Here is a 20976-nt window from a genome sequence, read left to right on the forward strand (position 1 = left end):
GAGATCGTCTGCAAGTGAATGTTTTACCTCGTTGCTTTCCTGTGATCCCGGAAAAAATATCGAATGACGAGCTGTATCAGAAGAACATGTAGAGATGTCTTCTCGCGTTTTTGTGATCCTGATAGAACAATTGGATGGCTATGCGTAACTTATTATCGCTCGAAGGGAAATTAATTCGTAAATAAATTCGACTTGTTTCATACAGTAGTGGTTCAAAACGGCACATAAATGGAGTTCCGTATCGGGAGAACATAACGTAAGACCCTCAGAAATGTTGAACTTCCTTCAGCTCTTGCGACCCTGATACAATTTTTATCTGGAATCAAGAGAACGCAATGTCTGTCATTTTGCACCTCCGTGTATCAGGGGAACATAATGCCTATCCCTATCACCCAGCAGTCATATTGCACCCGCTTGCGTTAGTGCCGACCGCATGCAATTTTAGCAAGGAACATTGCGTCAATCATGTGGAAGTGCCTGTCAATAAGTTTGAAACTCTTTGACTTTTAGTCGAGAACCTTTGTATCAAGAGAACATAATTCAAGAAAAGCTGTGGTTACTGTGATCCTCATACAATTTTTAGCGACGGACTTTTGCCAGAGGATAGGAGTCTATAGAAGATTTGGCACCTCCTTGCGCCCCTGTAATCCGTGACACAACTTGTTGCTGTGAAGTTTGTATCAAGGGAACATATTACATAGAGAAGATGCACCCCCTCCTAGACTCCCCGTGTTCGGTTCCACAAAGTTCAGCCCTTAAAGCATTTTCCAAAAATTATGGTGTACGCTAATAACTTTCTGCGCCCTGTGATCCTGATACAACTTTTAGCCGAACAACCATAATGCATAAGTTGCGTATCATTAATTTGGACCTTCTTGCGCTTCTGTTATCTTGATACAATAAGGAACTTTGTATCAGGAGAATAGGATATCAGTCAGTTGAGCAAGACTTGGTGTCTAGTACTAATTGCGACTTGCCATTAAACTTGAAATCGGAGGGCATAATGCACGAGGAGGTATCTATTAGTAGTTTTGGCGCTCCTGAAATCCTGGTAAAACTTCTCGCAGAGAACTTTGCTTTCGGAGACCATAATGAAGAAGTAGTAATCTGTCATTAATCTTGCGTTTCTGTGATCCTGGTACAACTTCTCGCAAGGAACTTTGTATCAGGGGAACATAATGCTTGTTAATGTAATTGGAATTGGACTTCCTTGCGTTCTCGTGATGCAATTTTATGAAATGAGGGGAACACGTGGAAATTGGATTGCATTTCTGGTATCCTAATACCGAGCCTAATACAGCAGTGATGCACCGTGCAATGTACAAGGAATTATGGATTGTCTCGCGCGCTACAAGGAAAGAAGCCTCATGAATAATTTAGTCAATCTCGTCCACGATCACGTACGTCATGCTATAACAAGCGCCTCTCCCGCCCCCCACCCCCCATAAATAATACATGAAATACACAGCCTAAATTTAAGACGTTCTGATTAGAACAAACGGCGCCCAACCCTCTCGGCCGAATTACAAACAGAGCCGCATTAAAAATGCAAATTAATCCTTCCAATTCCGTCGTCGTAAAACGTGCGCAGGTACTTTATTAGCGACGTGTAAATAACGATACGCGCAGGGGAGAAAAAACGTACCTATGTGGGGGTCTGGAGGGTTGAAAATTTAAAAACGCCCCGACCGGCAGCTGCTCCGTTGTTGTTATCACTGCATTTTGACGTTATATTGAATTTCAGCGACGTTGTGGATTCTTTTTCCGCCTCGCCGAATTGTATACGCGTATTCCGCCCTCATTCCGACGCCGTTTCTGGGCATGAGGGCGTACTTAATTATAATGATGGTCATTAAAAGTGCGTTAATTCTACATTATGAAGTTACAAAACGAGCTTGTTTGTACAGTACGGTGAAAAGGTCTACTAATTGACGTGGATAAATAAAGTCTAATTTTTGGCTGATAAAGAAGGATAATGTGGCAAACTTTTTTAAGGCGCCATCAAGTCGATAAAGGATGATTCACCGGGGATAAGGAATAAAAGCGGATGTGAGTCATCCTTGCCGATCTTCGAGAATTTTGTAGAAGCTTTTTATTTGCTATATAAAGAAATTGAATTGCGTTTAGTCTCAGTCTTAATATCTATGTCGAAGTGATCCGTACTCGTAGTTAAATAAATAAATCACGTAAGCAATTGTGTCCCTTAGTTCAATAAACCGAAATCACTCAAAGTTCGCGAAGTTAAGTAAATAAAAGCGCCGAATTCGTTGTGCGATGTATCTTTCAATTACCATTCGTTCTGAATCAACCGCGCGTCGTCAACGCGAAAATAAAAAGCTCCATCCGAGCGACGTCTGCGATTGGAGAAAATACGAAAATATAAAAGCAAGACGTTTTTACGCGAAGCAATTTGTCACGTCGGGCGATATAATAATTTTTCGATGCAAAAAACGGCCTCCCTACCTCCCACGGCCATATTTTATCTAAGCGAATTAAAAAAGTCTATAATTTACTTTTACAAATTGTTACAGATTGTAAGAGCGGCGTAGGGTACATTTTAAATTCCCGAGTGCTTCCATTTTAATTTAATTCGCCGACGACATCAGCGCCGCGTGACGGTTCGATTGATTAATTTTCGCGAACGAAATTAGTGACCCTCTACTTTTGGAAGTCCGTATGAAAGCTTTTAAAAAAGCTCCTTTAAAAGCGAGAAAAATCAAATCTGGCATCAAAATTTTTAAACGCCCGAAATCCATTTTTTATTAAAATCAAGAGGTCGGTCTGTCGCCTTTAGATCGAGATTCTTTATGCCGAACTCACCTTCGGCTCGTTAGGCATTGGTATACAAAGCACTCTGTGCTTGTAACCCGAATGGCCATGGTTCTCTCGGAGATGATATACTTTATCCGCCGAAGATTGCCGAGCGAGCCGAAGGCGAGTTCGGCACAACCCACGAACATCGACGACTTTATAAAAAAAATAATATTTTCCTAACTTCTTTTGAGCGAGCAATATTATGCCGAACTCGCCCTCGGCTCACTCGGAATTCGTACACTAAGCACCCTGTCCTTATAACCCAAATTGCCTTGAAGATGGTCTACTTCATTCGCCGAAGATTGCCGAGCGAGGCGGAGGCGAGTTCGGCACAACCCACGAACAACATGGAGAACTTTTTTTTTTTGAAAAAACGATATTTTCCTAATTTCTTTTGAGCGAACAATTTTATGCCGAATGCGCCTTCGCCTTGCTCGGAATTCGTACACAAAGCCCCTGTCCTTATAACCCGAATGGCCATGGTTCACTCGGAGTTGGTATACTTCCCTTGCCGAAGATTACGCGGGACGGTGGTGGACAGACAGTAACTTCCTTTCGAAATTTTGAAATGTTAAATCAATCAAGTTTCAACGTGTGCCACAATGGTCTAGGTGCTAGGATTCCAGGCTTTGCACCCGGGCGGCCAGGGTTCGATTCTTTGGAAAGAAAAAATTTTTTTTTCACAAAACGTCACTTGCGACCTCTGGTTTGAAACTTTGCTTTCGCGTTTGAGCATCAGACCTGATGGGAGCAGTTTATCAGCGGCTCGACTAAATTAAGGTTCTTACTTATCTACCTAGGAATTCGTATGTACAGGGTGACCCAATGAGACTCTTCCTCGGCCACATCTCGAGAACCGTTCGTCATATGACTTAGGGGTAAAAAAAATTATTGGGTAAATCGGTCATGAAGAATCGCTGGAAAATATTTTCAAGTTCTAAAAATGACCGACAGAGGGCGTAACTGCCATCTTAAATTTTAAAACTGCATTTTCTTTAAATTTCGCGTAATAAACTAAACATTCTTTTTTCACATTTTTAAAGAGAACCAGTTGGTCTATCATTTTCGTAAAAACAAAAACTCAGTTATTTCAAAAACAAAGATGGTGTGGGGCGTTCAATTGTTTTTGCAAAAACCTGCTTTAACGGTTTGACCGATTTGAACAAATTTGGTATGGTTGAAAAGAGCATTCCTTGGGCAAAATTTTGTTAATTTAGTTGAATCCTTCTCCGCCAGGGGGCTAGTTTTGACACATCCAAAATTATAAAAAAATCAAATGGAATGATATGAAATAACACCCAAAGAGGCCAGTGAAAACCGTTTTTCAAAATCTCGTTCCCAACCTCAAATATTGGGAAAATGAGATTAATTAATTAAATAATAAAAATGCCTAAATTGTATCTTAAATTTACTTTTTACGTATTTCCGGTATTTGTCGATGGCGCGAAAGAAAAGAACCCTACACTTTTAGGTAGGCCTTGGAAAATTAAACAAATGAAACACAATGCATTATAAAAAAATAGCAGCCGTAATTTGTAAATTATTCTGCTGCGTTTACATTCAGAAAGTGCAGTTTTTTGAATTTGTAATCTTTTCTAAAATGCCGATTTCTAACCAAGAAACACAGCAGAATAATTACAAATTACGGCTGTTATTATTTTATAATGAATCGTGTTTCATTTGTTTAATTTTCCCTAAAAGTCTAGGGTCCTTTTCCAAACAATCTTTCGCGCCATCGACAAATACCGGAAATACGTCAAAAGTAAATTTAAAATACAATTTAAGCATATTTATTATATTTGAAGTTAGGAACGAGATTTTGAAAAACGGTTTTCACTGGCCTCTTTAGGTGTTATTTGGCTACTTTTTCATAAAGAAAAAAAATCATATCATTCCATTTGATTTTTTTATTTTTTAGGATTTTGGATCATAGTGTCAAAACTAGCCTCCTGGCGGAGAAGGATTCAACTAAATTAACTATATTTTAGTTGATTCTTGTTGCCCAAGGAATGCTCTTTTCAACGATACCAAATTTGTTACAATCGGTCAAACGGTTAAGAAGTGAAAGCAGGCTATTGCAAAAACAATTGAACGCCCCACACCATGTTTGATTTTGAAATAACTGAGTTTTTGTATTTACGAAAATGATAGATAAACTGGTTCTCTTTAAAAATGTGAAAAAAAATGTTTAGTTTATTATGTAAAATTTAAAGAAAATACAATTTTAAATTTTAAGATGGCAGTTACGCCCTCTGGTGGTCATTTTTAGAACTTGAAAATATTTTCCAGCGATTCTTCATAACCGATTAACCCAATAATTTTTTTACCCCTAAGTCATACGAAGAACGGTTTCCGAGATATCGCCGAGGAACAGTCTTATTGGGTCACCCGGTACATTAAAGGGGAGTATCCCATACGTCCCGAATGTAATGCTTTGTTCTGTAAATCAAATAACAGCGTCTCTGTACAAACTCGAGAAACATCCGACTTCTCTTTTAAAATGTCACTTACCTCTTTAGTGACATTTTATTGAATTAGCCTCGCGACAACGCAGCACTTAAAAAGGATCAATAAATAATGTAATCTGAAGCCAGAACGCGCAACGTTAATGGCTCGTTTTACGGTATCATAATAAGCTTTAATACGTACCTCGGCAATAAAAACAACGAGAACGGCGTCGTCGGCCTCCTCCGAATTCATCCCCTCGACCAAATTCTGAAGCGTCTCCATCAGGTAGCTCTGCTTCTCCCTTCGGACCGTCGGGATACCGAGCACGATCGAGACGCCCGTCCTACCCTTCGATAGCAGATAGGCGAGTCGCAGGCTGGAAGGGTCGTCGAGTAGGTGCGGAAGAAAGTGGAAGGACGAAGGCAACCGCAGCATTATCGGCGGATTAATTCCGCTCGCCGCGTGCATTCCCGACATATTCTTGAGCAGCTGCTTTACTTCGGGCCGAAGGATCGCCGGCGGCAACGTAAAACCGGCGGACGTGTTGTCGGTCGCTATTCCCATTTGGTCGATGTGCTGAGTCAGCTGTAAGAGCTCTTCCTGTCGCGCCCGATACATCGAATCTAGGTATTGGAGTTTAACCTGGAGCTCTGCCAATCGCTGCACCAAGAGCTGTTCGGAAGTTCCATCTGTAACAAAGAGTACTCTCAGAAGTGTACATTTTTGTGAAAAAGCAACCCCACCCATTATGACAGTGTGACGGCTCGGGGGGCTGATCTGAGCGGGATCCATATTTTTACGAACCCCCTAAGTGGACGCCTCGATTACTTTAAGAATGCGTGTGGGTGGTTGATAAAATATTCTGGGTGCCGGGACCGATAAATCCAAATATCTGACGATTTCAATTCACCCCTCTTCCGGAGAAGAAATTTTTATAATCGCGAACTCATCGAATATCGATATCAGCGAAAACCCGAACGTGGAAAGCCTGCGAGTTTTCCCGGTGTCAACTTGAAATAATTGAAATCAGCCTAGCGTCGACGCCACATCCCTCATCATCCCCCGAACTACGAAGCTTTCGCCACTCTCTCGAGACTAACAACATCGTCGTCGCGTTTCATCCAGAAATCCAAACGAAGTAATTCCAAACGCAATTAAAACTCAGAAACGGGAAAACGCTCGTCACGAACCGTAATCAAAAAGACTCAACAAACTGAAAATACAATTTTCTGGAAAATCTCCCTCTAGTTCATTTCCTTTTTCTTTTCGGACGTTTTTATTGTTTCGCTCTACATAAAGTGGAAGGAAAACGGAAATCGCGAGCCGAAAATGCGTTCTCATCTTATTAGAGCCTGTCCGAAACATCTGCCCGTCCGTTTTAAAGTTTCTTGTTCTATTTCGATGATTGATTAACGCACGAGGCGACGAAGACCTTTTTTTAACGAGGCGCGGCGAAGAAATTGATTTCGCTATCTGCTGTGCCTACAAGGCAAGGCGAATGTATCTACCCCCGAGACCCCCTTTGATCTCATAGAAATCTGAACAATATTAACATTATCGGCGGTCGGGGGGGGGGGGGGGGGCTGATGCGGCGAAGCATGAAACGAAATAATCTCTGAATGTGGAATATTCCCTTGATCTTTCGAAATTCGCTTGTTCAGTCGATGATCGCGTTTCCGTGTGCTACTTTGAGTTTAAATAAAAAATGGAGCTTTGGCGAGGTCTCAGCGGTGAGATCTCAATCTCTCGAACGGATTGATTATTGGCCGTACTTTTTATAAAAACGACCGGATAGATATACCAACGACCCAAATTTGGGACCAAATTTCTGTATGAATTTGGTCTCATATTGAGTGTGTTGGCCACGGCGGCGAGACTAAAAAATTGTATCGAAAACTTGCGACTGCTTGCATGGAAGAGTGGGGGTGGGGGAGAGGGCGGGTACTATATAGTAGATTTCAAATTGCGGCCTCTGGTTTGAAACTTTGCTTTCACGTTTGACCATCACACCTGGTGGCAGCAGGGAGTAGAAGTCCGGGATTCCTAAAATCCCTCAAACCAACTGCTGATACTCCCAGATCCTTGAGATCAGTTCCAAAGTATCCTGGCAACCTTAACATTCCTGATACCCTATGGATTGGTCTGGCAAACCCCTAAGAGTCGCAAATATTCTTAACGCTTTCAGGATTTCTAAAAATCCTAGTTTACGTCCTAATATTCCCAAAAATCCAATGGAAAACATTCCAAAGAAAAATTATATATGTATGGAAAATCATACCCCCCTCCCCCGGTCAATACCACACAGTATACGAATGGCCTCATGATAATGATGATTGTATCATCCAATTTTTCTCTACTGGGGGGTATCCATACACCCCAGACCCCTCGGCGTTACCCTCTCTCCCAAAATTGTGGGCATCACCACTCTCACTACAAACTTTCTTAAGAAGCCAACGAAAGTAGCACCGAGGGGTCTTGGGGGTATGGAATACCCCCCAGTATACGAAGAGTAGACTTATATCAGTAAACGAATGTTCTCATCGTGATAATGATGATAATTATTATCTTTGGGGGGTATTCTATGCCCCCAGTGTTGCACCCTCTCCCAAAATTGTCTGCACCACCCACTCTCATTACAATTTTCCGTAAGACACCATCGAAAGTAACACCGGGGGGTCTGGGGGGTATGGAATACCCCCCCAGTATACGAAGAGTAGACTTATATCAGTAAACGAATGTTCTCAACGTGATAATGATGATTCTGCCATCCAATTTGTATCTACTGGGGGGGTATTCCATGCCCCCGGTGTTGCACCCTCCCCCAAAATTGTCTGCACCACCCACTTTCATTACAATTTTCCGTAAGACACCATCGAAAGTAACACCGAGAGGTCTTAATACCCCCCAGTATACGAAGAGTAGACTTATATCAGTAAATGAATGTTCTCATCGTGATAATGATGATTCTGTCATCCAATGTTTATCAACTTGTCTGCACGGCCACTCTCATTACCGTTTTCCATAAGACACCATCGAAAGTAGCATCGGGGGATTTGGGGGTATGGAATCCCCCCCCCCCCCCAGTATACGAAGAGTACATTTTTATGTGTATACGAATGATTTCGCGGTGATAACGATGATTGTGTCATCCAATATTTGTCTTTAATGGGGGTATTCCATACCCCCAGGCCCCAGGTTTTGACCTTTCTCCCAAAATTGTCTGCACCATGCACTCTCATTACAATTTTCCGTAAGAGACCATTGAAACTAACACCGGGGGTCTGGGACCCCCCCCCCCCCCCAGTATATGAAGAGTTGATTTATATGAGTACGAATGGTCTCATCGTGATAATGATGATTCCAGTCATCCAATTTTTATCTACTGGGGGGTTTTCCATGCCCCCGGTGTTGCACCCTCTCCCAAAATTGTCTACACCGTCACTCTCATTACAGTTTTCCATAAGACACCATCGAAAGTAGCACTGGGGGATCTGGGGGGTATGGAATACCCTTCAGTGTACGAAGAATAGATTTATATGAGTATACGAATGGTCTCGTGGTGATAATGATGAGTGTATCATCGAATTTTCCTTTAATGAGGGGGTATTCCAGACCCCCCGGTGTTGTCTCTCCTCCAAAACTGCCTGCCTCGCCACTTTCACTACAATTTTCCGTAAGACGCCATCAAAAGTAGCACCGGGGGGTATGGAATGGTGATATGATTGTAGAAAAATGGTCATCGAATCTTCCTTTGCTTCTCGGTCCATATCTACGATAATGGATGACCCCCTTCGTTAAGCTTTCGAAGTGTTGTAAATGATTTTTGGCGCCTTGCTACATTGCTGCGTACGACCCGCAAGATTTTGGCTAAATGTTCAGTTTTTAGTAAAATGTTTATAGAATGTACCAAATTTGGTTCCAATCGATTCAGCGGTTTAGCCGGACTACAGACGGACCGACATCATCGAGATTTTGTATGATTCGGATTCCTGGTGCTTCAAAACGTGTATTTTTGTCAAAAAGATTGGGGGAGGGGGGTTATTTTTCACCCCAATGCACCTACCTCCAGAGTTGGACTGGGTCAAGCATAGAGTGACCCAGTGACCCAGCTGGACCCGGTGACCCAGCTTGACCCGGTGACCCAGTTTGACCCTGTAGCCCAGCTTGACCCGGTGACCCAGCTTGACCCAGTGACCCATCTTGACCCAGCTTTACTCAGTGACCCGTCTTGACCCGGTGGGTCCGTAATTAAATTATTGTTAGGTATCATCCAAAACAATTTCAAGTAACTTTTAATTAAAAAAAAACTTCCTCAATAATATTCGGCAACAAGCACGTAGCCCAATTTCATTCAAGAGAACTAATACCTAAAAAAATCAAATGCATTTGTTTATTGTTTGTAGTCAAGTAGTCAATGAAAGTATTTAGAGAAAAGATTTATTTGGATTAAGCTAACTAGTAGAAAAAATTAAATGTGAATGAACACGTGTAAGCAAACTGGTAAGCCCTGAAGCAAAGAAACGAAGGAGGGAACTGTTTAGAAATAACATTATTCTAATACAATTCGGGGCATGGAAAGTTTTTTACGGCAGTATTAAAGCAAACAAACATTATTTTCAACAAACCAGAATTTCATTTATTTCATAATCTGTACACTTGAACTGAGAGCACTGACTTAACTGCGTTATTCGAGCAAACTAGGTGACTGGGTCGAATTGGGTCTCCGGGTGAAATTGGGTCGCTGGGTCAAACTGGGTCACTGGGTCAAGTTGGGTCACTGGGTCAAACTGGGTCACTGGGTCTAACTGAAGAGAGTATGACGTGACTCAGCGACCCAGTTTAATTTAGTGACCCAGTTGACCTAGTGACCCAGTCCAACTCTGCCTACCTCCCTTTACTAACGTGCGGGTGGTAAAAAGCAGACAAATGCGTAGAGAATGTTAAAATTACGAAATGATTTATTAAATAGCCGTCTGATCTTATTTAAGTCTTGTGTACGAAATTATTTACTCTGTTTATGAATTTATAACACCAAATTATCACTTGCGCAACTCGAACACACAAAGTGTCCTTTCACGTGTGCCTCATACCACAGATTTAGTACCTTTATTTAAATCTGTGCTCATACATATCAGTGACACGATACGGAAAGTAAACATTTAAAATGGCGTTTGACACTTTAATAAATGGCTAAATATTTCACGTTTCCTTATCTCAAGGCATTTCTTTCTACGTCACGTCTTTCTCCCTCCGCTTTGTCGAACAACAGTGCGAAAGTATGAATGAATCGCAAGTAGGTAATCAATCTTGTCGTTGTCAAAAACTTGCAAATTTTTCGACGTGATAAACGAAATTATTAATGGAGGCTATTTGTGTCAAAATCAATCGATCTCGGCACTTTTATAATTTCGTCTTTCGATAAATAAACAAGTAGCATACGTCGCTTTTTGGCATCGCCGGCGGTCGATCGATGTATAACGATAACATCCCCCACATTAGGTAATACATTATGCGTTGATGTTTATTACATTCGCGTGGAGGGATGAAGAAGCTATGGAGAATTCTCCTATGTGAGGTAACCACTGTCGTCTAGTATTCTCTGACATAAACATTCCACTTTAGATAAAAGACAGAAAGAGTACAACAGGAGTGGAATGCAATGATAAGAGATCTTCAACTGTTTTCAACAGAGAAAGTCAAACGTAATTAGCGTTTCTGAGATCCACAATTTTAAAACAACCCACCTGTCAAAAATCATTTTGCATTTCTGTGCTCCTGATACCATAGTTACTCAAGGTGGATTTGTATCAGGCGAATAATGGTGCAACATTATTTTTTTCGCGTTTCTGTAGCCCTGTTCAAACAAAAAGGCAACAAGTTAAAAAGTAATCGTAAACGATTTACATAAAGCGCATTTCCACTTGCATTCATTTCCCATTTGTAAGATGCAACTTCTGTTAAAATCGTAAAAATCCGCCCACAAATATGAAAGATAGCGTTGCACATGGGCAATCCATTGTTGACGTGCTACTTCAATTTCAGTTTATGAGAAGAATTTCATTTCAATGCTTTTCTAAATAAGAAAGTTGGAACTGCGCATGCGCAAACCTAAATTTTAAAACTAATTTACTATAACTAACTAATAAACTAAGATTTTCCTTTGTTCCAAGCGCCTAAGTATCAAATTTCACTTAAATAGTTCCATAGATAAAAAAGTTGGCACGGCGCATGCGCAAAATAAAATTTTGAAACTGGCGCTAGATTTTCCTTTATTCCAAGTGCCTATGTATCACATTTCATTTAAATTCTTCCATAAATAAAAAAGTTGGCACTGCGCATGCGCAAAACCAAATTTTGAAATTGGCGTTTGATTTTCCTTTATTCGAAGTGCCTATGTATCAAATTTCGTTTAAATTCTTCCATAAATAAAAAAGTTGGCACTGCGCATGCGCAAAACCAAATTTTGAAACTGGCGTTTGATTTTCCTTTATTCAAGTGCCTATGTATCAAATTTCACTTAAATAGTTCCATAGATAAAAAAGTTGGCACGGCGCATGCGCAAAATAAAATTTTGAAACTTGGCGCTAGATTTTCCTTTATTCCAAGTGCCTATGTATCACATTTCATTTAAATTCTTCCATAAATAAAAAAGTTGGCACTGCGCATGCGCAAAACCAAATTTTGAAATTGGCGTTTGATTTTCCTTTATTCGAAGTGCTTATGTATCAAATTTCGTTTTAATTCTTCCATAAATAAAAAAGTTGGCACTGCGCATGCGCAAAACCAAATTTTGAAATTGGCGTTTGATTTTCCTTTATTCCAAGGGCCTATGTATCAAATTTCATTCAAATACTTTTATAAGTAAAAAAGTTTGCAATTCGGTTTATAAATGGTCGAGATGCGAAAAGGGCACTGTGAATTTTGAATCGATCGATTCAACTTTTGGCATTGCGTATTATATGGCTAAAGCTATGCCCATATTGAATTTCATGCAATTCAGTTCATTACTAACGGAGATGTAAAAGCGATCGAACATTTCTAAACAAAGTTATCGTTCACACGGACAGATAGATGGACAGACAGACAAAGGAACAGACGGAGAGACCAACCGGCAGGCGACAGATAGCAATGCAAAATTATAAACGATCTCTAGGATCGTTAATAAACGGCAAAAGTGTAAAATTATGGAACATGTAAAAAACGGTTTTTTGTTTTTTTTACAATAACTTTTTTTGTAAGCGGTACAGAAAAAATTCCTTCCTTGGTACAAGACTCGACACCATAACGAACCAAATAGCGAAAAAAGTAGAACAATAGCTCTTAAGATAAAGAACTAGTAGCGTCGCAAAGTTAGCGGACGGCGGACGGACAAAGTGGCCACAATAGCGCATTTTTTTTTATTTTTGTGGAAATGCGCTAAAAAATATCTGTCAGTAATTTTGTTTGTATCTATGTGATCCTGATACGTTTTTAAAACCTAAAGAAAGAACGTAAAACCTTAATACAATAGTTACTATAGAAGAGCAGAAGCACGATACGTTAAAGTTTATCTAATATTAGTTATTTAGCATTTCTGCGACCCTGATACACCAAGAGAGTATCAGGATAACAATGGATGGGAAGGTGTGGGATAACAATTTTTTTGTTTCTCAGATCCTTATACAACAAGAGAAAGGAAAGATGTATCCGGCAATAAACTTTTTGCAACTCTGTGATCCTGATACGAATGTTGTATCAGGAGAACAATTCATATGAAGGTGTTTTCTTAAAGAGAAAAACACTGCACTTTTATAATGCATACTTATGCAGCAGAGATCCTAAAAGAGAAACTTATTAGGAGCGCAATAAGTTGAACAATACCTGTCAATATTTTTTTTGCATTTCTCTGAATAAAAACAGAATGAGAAAACGTGTTTATCAGTAACTTTTGCCACCCCCAAAACAAAAATGGTCACTTTAGATTCTTAGGATCAGGAGGCAAGGAAGCGGAACCGAATTTTCACCCCATTTAGACGCGGATATCATGAATCAAAAGCTGTCAGTCATCAATTTCCCTAGCGAACGTTGTACAAATCGTGTTTACACGAATCGATGCGTCGAGTATCTGGTACAGTTTGGACGTTAACGTAAATGAATAATAATATTTTATAAAAGTGCGCCGGATAACTGTATAATTTCGAGCCCACGGCGGCAGTGGCGCGTAACAAAACCTCATTGTCCGAAAATCCCCGGGGGAGCCGAATCTCTCTCTTTGACAGGTGCTCAGGAAAATAATAATGGAGTTTTTTTTTCAAAAGATAAAATGTCAAGAGGTTAAAGTCACGCTACGGCGCAATTATGGACATTTTAATTTTTAAACGTAATGCGACCGTCCCATCCATTGTTCTCCTCGATGGGTATTGTTTGTAATTTCTTTCTCATACATTTTGCCTTCGTTACGCCATCATTACTCGAGCATTACGCTACTTATGCAAATTAATAAGCGTCTTTCTCGATTTAATCAACTTTGCGAAATTGCACTCTTTATTATTTAACTTGGCGGTATTTGTCTCGCTACCAGGAGAACATAATCCATGCTTAAGAGAACTATTCTAGCATTTTATTTTTGTTTAAAATTGTTTGCTCCTAATACAAGTACGGCTGGCAGAAGTAAGACAATCGACGAGGAGGTATTTTCTGTATCTTAAGAGCAATGTTTTAACACATTATATCCCGAGGAGATACGTTCGATCATATTAAAAAGTATCAGAGTCACAGAGAGTCAAAAAACATCTTCAACTCTTCGTACACCACCCCCCCCCCCGCCCCGCCTCCACATCCTGGTGCTACTTTCGATGGCATCTTGGCGAAAATTGTAATGAGAGTGATGGTGGAGAATGCAACATCGCCTCATCATTTGTGGAATGAGTTTTTGTAGCTGAACGTTTTGATAGAAACGTAGCATGGGGGGGGGGGGTCTTTTTCTTCCATACATATTATACGAATATTTTATGGCAGTCGTAGTGAAATGAGAAATGAGTCTTTTTTACAAAGGGGTATTACTTACATTACTTCCCAAAACGTTTTTAGCAATTCCACCATAATTTGTGGAAATGAGTCGTTATAGCTGAACATTGTAATAGAGAACGTAGCACCGAGAGGGGGGGGGGGAGTCTGATAGTTGTCGGGAAATGCGTAATAAATCTTTCAAAGGGGTATCCCATACACCCCCAGAACGCCTGGTTCCACAGTCTTCTGTAAATATTCTGTTTCTTCCGGAGGAGGGGGGGGGGTATTCCATTCCCTGGCCTAACACATTCGGCTCCTATCCTCTCCCTGACACTTTGGGGCCAGATGCCCCACTTCCCAACACCGTAGGCAGCGTATCTGCTCTGCCAAGAACCCCACCCTGAGGTACCCTCGCTTGACCACCTCCTCGGCCGTCGTCCTATCCCCGTGTGCGTAAGTCGCCGTCTGCCCTCGGTCGTACGGGCACTATGGCCTTCATACTACACCTCCCTCCTGGTACCGCACGCAGGTTCGCCTCCAGGGCCTCTTCCTTAGTCGTGACCGTGTCCAGGTCTCTGATGCCCAACCTTCCTCCAAGAGCATGATGTCTCCATCGGTTATAGCAGCCTGGCGTTGCCTTCCCCACTCCTTTTTCCACCCGCAGTATCCCGTTCTGGTTTTGGTGATGCCCTCAATCTTGGTATCCACCCCCATCATATCGACTTGCCTAACCCTCGTCACAACGTCCTCCATCCAGTTCTGCCCCTTCAGTTTTGATCCTCAGATCTCGATCGCCGCCGTCTAGCAGTCTCCGCCGAGGACGGTACCCACTGGTTTGCTTTTCCTATTCCTCCTCCTTTTCCCTCCTCTTTTCCGTCCGTGGACGCCCTGTGCACCAGCTTATCGCCCTCGTCTAGTTCCCAGCCTCCGAGCCCGTTATCGGCTCCCGTATCTCCACCCTTTTCTCCTTTGGCCGACCACTAAGTCCCGCCATCGTCTTCCCGTACGTTATAAGCCACGTTTGAACCTCAATGCTCTGACCTGCCTCGTCATTTCCGGAGCGGTTTTCGCTTGGAGCATCATCACGACCGGAGTCTTACCCTGCACCTCTGCCACTTTTAGCTCCCGCACATAGGCTTCCCAATTCCTCTCTATTAGCGCCCTATGATTCTTCAGTGCCACAAACGTGGAGTCGGCCTTCTTGATAATATCCTTCAGCTTCGTATTTGTATTCGTGTAGGTTTTAATAAATTGTGGCGCCTCATTGGTGGCCAGTCTCGTCTCCCCTTCCACCAGCATCTACTCCGTTTGCAATTTTCGAAGGTCTCCGAGGTCGCTTACCGCGGACTTGGGAGACGCCAGCACCGTATCCTCTCCCTCGTCGGTCCTCCCTTTGGCCTTGCGAGATCTTGCCGTCCGGACCGTCTCCTCTTCGTCCGTTGAGGAGTATCGCTCCTCTTCTTGCTGATAGCGTCCGTCTTGCTCTTAAACGCTTTGCGCACGCTTGGAAGTTGCATCATAATTTGTGGAAATAGTCATCATCGCAGGACCGGGGATATGAAGTGACCCCCCCCCCCCCCCCCCCCACACACACACACAAAGTTGTAGGGCATTGAGGAATGAATCTCATTCGAAGAAAAAGAAGAAAAAAGTTTAATTCCTCATTTTTTTTATTATCCCTCTCTTATTTTGGGCCCTCAACAGGCATGCGCCCAATTACAGAGTGACCCGCATAATGCTATTTAGAGGTGCCTCTGCAGAAGGTCTTAAGATGGTCTACACTACTCCGGTATTTACCTTACGAATTAGGAAAACTGCAGGAAAACCTAATTCGGTGTAGCCTGTAGAATGCTCGGAACTGGTCTAAGGTAATTTCCATCTCCGCCACAGATGAAAAATTCACCTCAACCCAGGTTCGAACACCCCACCTCCGGATTTATAACCCAATGCTCTTACCACTGAGCCATAAATCCGATTTCCCGGGGGGGGGGGGGCACATTCTTTCAGAGCCCTTAGCATTTTCACCATAATTTTTGGAAATAGTCTTTATAACTTAATGTTTTGAGGGGAGAACGTAGTACCGGAGGATCTTGGGAGAGGGGGGGGCATATTCCATACTCCGCAGTACATATGCGAACATCTTAAGATAGTTGTAGTGAAATGAAGAACCTTTGAAGGGGTACTCCGTATACCCCCCAGAACTCCTGCGTCTACATTCTTCCGTCAAGATTCTGTCTCTTTCCTGGGAGGTATGCTATATCCCCCAGACCCCACGGTTCTACATTCCTCCCCAAAATGTTTAGAACCCTTAGCATTTGCACCATAATTTGTGGAATTAGTTTTTATAGCAGAACGTTTTGATAAAGAACGTAGCACAGGAGGGCCTGGGGGTTTTTCCCCCCCCCCCCCCCCCGGTATATATTTTACGAACATCTTATGACAATTGTAGGGAAATGGGAAATGAATCTTTGTTTCAAAGGGGTCTTCCATATACACCCCAGACCTCCTGGTTCTACATTCTTCCATAAAGATTCTCAGTCTCTTGAGGGGTATTCCATAACTTCCGGTTCTATTTTCCTCCCAAAACGTTTAGATCCCTTAGCATATGCACCATAATTTGTGAAATGAGTCTTTATAGCTGAACGTTTTGATAGAGAACATAGGATCGGGGGATTTGGGGGGTATGGGTATGGCATACCCCCCCTCCCCGTCACCGTACATATACGACCATCTTATGACAGTTGTAGAGCAATGGGGAATGAATCTTTCTTTCAAAGAGGTATTCCTTATACTCCCCCAGAACCCCCGGTTCTACATTCCTCCCCAAAACATTTTGATCCCTTACCATTTGCCCCATAATTTTTGAAATAAGTTTCGAGGTGAACGTCTGGTGGTGTGGAATACCCCCCTCCCCTCGTATCTATTATACGAACATCTTATGACAGTTGTATATGAGGTATTCCATACACCCCCACAAACATTGGTTCTACATTCTTCCGTAAAGGTTATGTTTCTTTCCTGGGAGGTATAGATACCCCCAGTCCCCTCTGGTTCTACATTCTTCCTTAAAGATTTTATATCTCTTTCTTGGGGGGGGATTTCCATACCATCCCGACCCCCCGGTTTTACATTCCCTCCCCAAACCGTTTCGATCCCTTAGCATTAACCATCATTTGTAGAATTAGTTTTTATAGCTGAACGTTTTGATGAAGAACGTAGCACCGGGGGGTCTGGGGGTATTCCATCCCCCAGTATATATTATACGAACATCTTATGACAACTGTAGGGAAACGGGGAATGAATCTTTCTTTCAAAGGGGTCTTCCATACACCCCCCAGACCTCCTGGTTGTACTTCTTTCGCAAAGATTTTCTGTCTCTTTCCTGGGGGGTATTCTATACCTCCCGGTTCTACATTCCTCCCAAAACCTTTAGACCCCTTAGCATTTGCACCATAATTTGTGGAACGGGTCTTTCTAGCGAACGTTTTGAGGGGGAACGTGGCACCGGGAGTCTAGTGTGCAAAGCTCTTATGACAGTTGTAGGGAAATGCGGAATGAATCTTTAATTGAAAGAGGTATTTCATATACCGCCCAGACCCTCTGGTTTCGTAAAGATTGTATGTCTCCTTCCTGGGGGGTATTCAATACCCCCCAGTTCTACATTCCTCCCCAAAACGTTTCGATCCCTTACCATTTGCCCCATAATTTTTGGAATGAGCCTCGAGCTGAACGGGGGGGGGGGGATACCCCCCTCCAGTACCTATTATACGAACATCTTATGACAGTTGTATATGAGGAATCTTTCAAGGGGGTATTCTCCCACAACCATTGGTTCTACATTCTTCCGTAAAGATGGTCTCTTTCCTGGAGGGTATAGATACCCCCCAGTCCCCTCTGGTTCTACATTCTTCCTTAAAGAGTTTATATCTCTTTCTTGGGGGGTATTCCATACCATCCGGCCCCCCGGTTCTACATTCCTCCGCAAACCGTTTCGATCCCTTACCATTTGTACCAACATTTGTAGAATTAGTTTTTATAGCTGAACGTTTTGATAAAGAACGTAGCACCAGGGGGGCCTGGGGAGTATCCCCCCCCCCCCCCAGTATATATTATACGAACATCTTATGGCAATTGGGAAATGGGGAATGAATCTTTCTTTCATAGGGGTCTTCCATATACCCCCCAGACCTTCTGGGTTTACATTCTTCCGTAAAGATTCTCTGTCTCTTTCCTGGGGGGTATTCAATACCTGCGGGTTCTACATTCCTCCCAAAACCTTTAGACCCCTTAGCATTTGCACCATAATTTGTGGAACGAGTCTTTCTAGCGAACGTTTTGAGGGGGAACGTGGCACCGGGGGGTCTACAATACCACCCCAATGTGCAAAGCTCTTATGACTAGGGAAATGCGGAATGAATCTTTAATTGAAAGAGGTATTTCATATACCTCCCAGACCCTCTGGTTCCGTAAAGATTGTATGTCTCCTTCCTGGGGGGTAGTTCTACATTCCTCCCCAAAAGGTTTAGATCCCTTACCATTTCCCCCATACTTTTTGGAATGGGTCTCGAGCTGAACGTTTTGAGAGAGAACGTAACACCGGAGGGTCTGGGGATTCCATATACCCCCAAACCCCCCCCCCTCCGTTCAACATTCTTTACCAAAACGTTTAGAGCATTTAGACCATAATGTTTGAAGCTTTCTTCCAAGAGGTATTCCATATACCCCCTGGTTCCACATTCGTTCGTAAAGATTCTGTTCCTTTTCTGGGGTTGTATTCCATACCTCCCAGACCCCACGATTCTAGAATCATTGTGACAACGTTTAGAGCGCTTAGCAGTTACACTATAATCTAGGAAAGTGCTTTTAGCTGAAGTTTTGAGGGAAAACCGGGGGTTGTATTCCATACCCCTCAGTATATACGAACACCTTGTGACAGTTGTAAATTTTTTTTCCAAGGGGGTAGTATTCCTCGGGGTATTCCATAACCCCCCCCCCCCCACCTGCTGGTTTTATATTCTTCCGTAAAGATTGTATGTCTCTGTCCAGGGAGGTGCTCATACATCTTCATAATGGAAATGTCTCCTAACACGGTCAGGCGGCGCAGCTGTCGTTTCCTTGCAGGGCCCTTATTTGTATGGCGGTTTGAGGTCTCAGTCAGAAATGTTATGTAATCCGTCATTAAAGAGCACCATATAAATTGCCTGCGGTTAACGGAAACGATTGTAATATCGTAACGTGTCAGGCGTAACCTCTAATCATATAATATTTCGCAAAGATCCCGAGGGATTCAACGTCCGGTTCCAGACGCGAGCCGCCCCTTACCGCGTTACCTCAAAGTAACGCGACGAGTCGAAACAAAACGGAACACTAATCGCCGCCGAAACGCTAATTTTTTGCGTATCGATCGCCTGTTTTATTAATTAACGCTTTGAAGTCGAACGATTCCGAGTTTCATTTACCCCGTCCCTAATTCCATTATTTATTCATTGACCCCTTCACTAATTGATTTAACAGGTTGTTTTCGACCGTTCCCTCTAAATTTCACCATGCACCAATTAACCGTAATGATCATCGTTACGCCATGTAAATTTTGATATAGCGCCCGGAAAGTATAATATCTCATTAGCAAATGCGTGGCGGCGGCGGCGGCGTCGCCGACGGCGTCTGTGCAACAATAATCTCGAGGGGGGCATTTCACGCTTAATAAATATTCGTCCGGCTGAAACATATTGTTGATTACGATACGATGGGGAATCGTTAGTGCTTTTTAGCACACGCTTTTTGCGGAAACAGAAATTGCCCGATTATGTACACCGACCTACGTCATTACGTTCAAGTGCGCATTTTATTGCTCCGAATTGCCCTCTTTGAGAAGTGATGATCTGTACATGTTCACCACCCAATCGCAGTGCTCGAAACTACTGGAGGTGGAAAACCTGTTTTAGGGGAATTTTTTTTCGAAATTTCGATTATGTGGCGGTTTTGTCCGTCTGTTCCCTCGAGAGGATTGTCAAACCTTCGCCAATCGATTTTTTTCTAGGATCAGTGCTATGAGCCGGAAAGTCTATGGTTTTTGAATACGGGCTGAGTGGCAACACTCCCCTATTGAAAATGGTTTGCGACTCTTCGCATCTTGTTTTTTTTTAAAAACGAAATTCGCCCCCCCCCCCCCCCCCCAAACCATCCACAACAAAAGATAAAATCGCCAAAGATAATACGAAATTGGGCCGAAGAATATGCTATTTAAGATCTGTCAGATACTTGTTTCAGACTCGAAACCGCATTTAGTAGAGAACGGCAAAGGGAGAAAATATAACTATTTTATCTTGATGTCGGCCGAAGAAAGTTGTTTACGGCGTCGACGGAGACGGTATTCATCCATTTTTAGGGTAAACGAGGTAATTCCCCACTAGTTTTTCTGACCGATCTAATCGCCGAAGCTCGAAGGAAATTTCCCCCCTCGCATAAATTAGCGAGGTATAAGAGAGTGCTTCCTAGCATCCGGCGGCGGCGTGCCATTCTTATTTTGCGTACTCTCTAATCTAATTAATTTAAATTGGGAAAATTTCCATCGCGGAATGTCTCTAATCTTCCCTCTCTTAAGCCGATATCAGAGTTGAACTTAAGGGCAATTAAAATCGTCGGCACGTTTTCCGCGATGGATGCGAAGTATTCCATTTTGAATTTCAGATACACTCCACGTACTTTTCGAATTTAGTTTTCGAA

General features: G+C 42.4%; 1 protein-coding gene across 1 annotated transcript in view; it reads right to left on the reverse strand.

Moving 5' to 3' along the window:
- The window catches only part of LOC116180192 (alpha-1,3-mannosyl-glycoprotein 4-beta-N-acetylglucosaminyltransferase B), a 70749-nt gene that overhangs the window by 18901 nt on the left and 30872 nt on the right, over positions 1-20976 (reverse strand). The window contains exon 2 of the mRNA XM_031500064.1: positions 5464-5951. Coding sequence (XP_031355924.1) covers positions 5464-5951 — 488 coding nt within the window. The remainder of the gene's footprint in view (positions 1-5463; positions 5952-20976) is intronic.

The sequence above is a fragment of the Photinus pyralis genome, unplaced genomic scaffold (genome assembly GCF_008802855.1).
Source record: "Photinus pyralis isolate 1611_PpyrPB1 unplaced genomic scaffold, Ppyr1.3 Ppyr1.4_LG9, whole genome shotgun sequence".
In the NCBI taxonomy this organism is placed as follows: Eukaryota; Metazoa; Arthropoda; class Insecta; order Coleoptera; family Lampyridae; genus Photinus; species Photinus pyralis.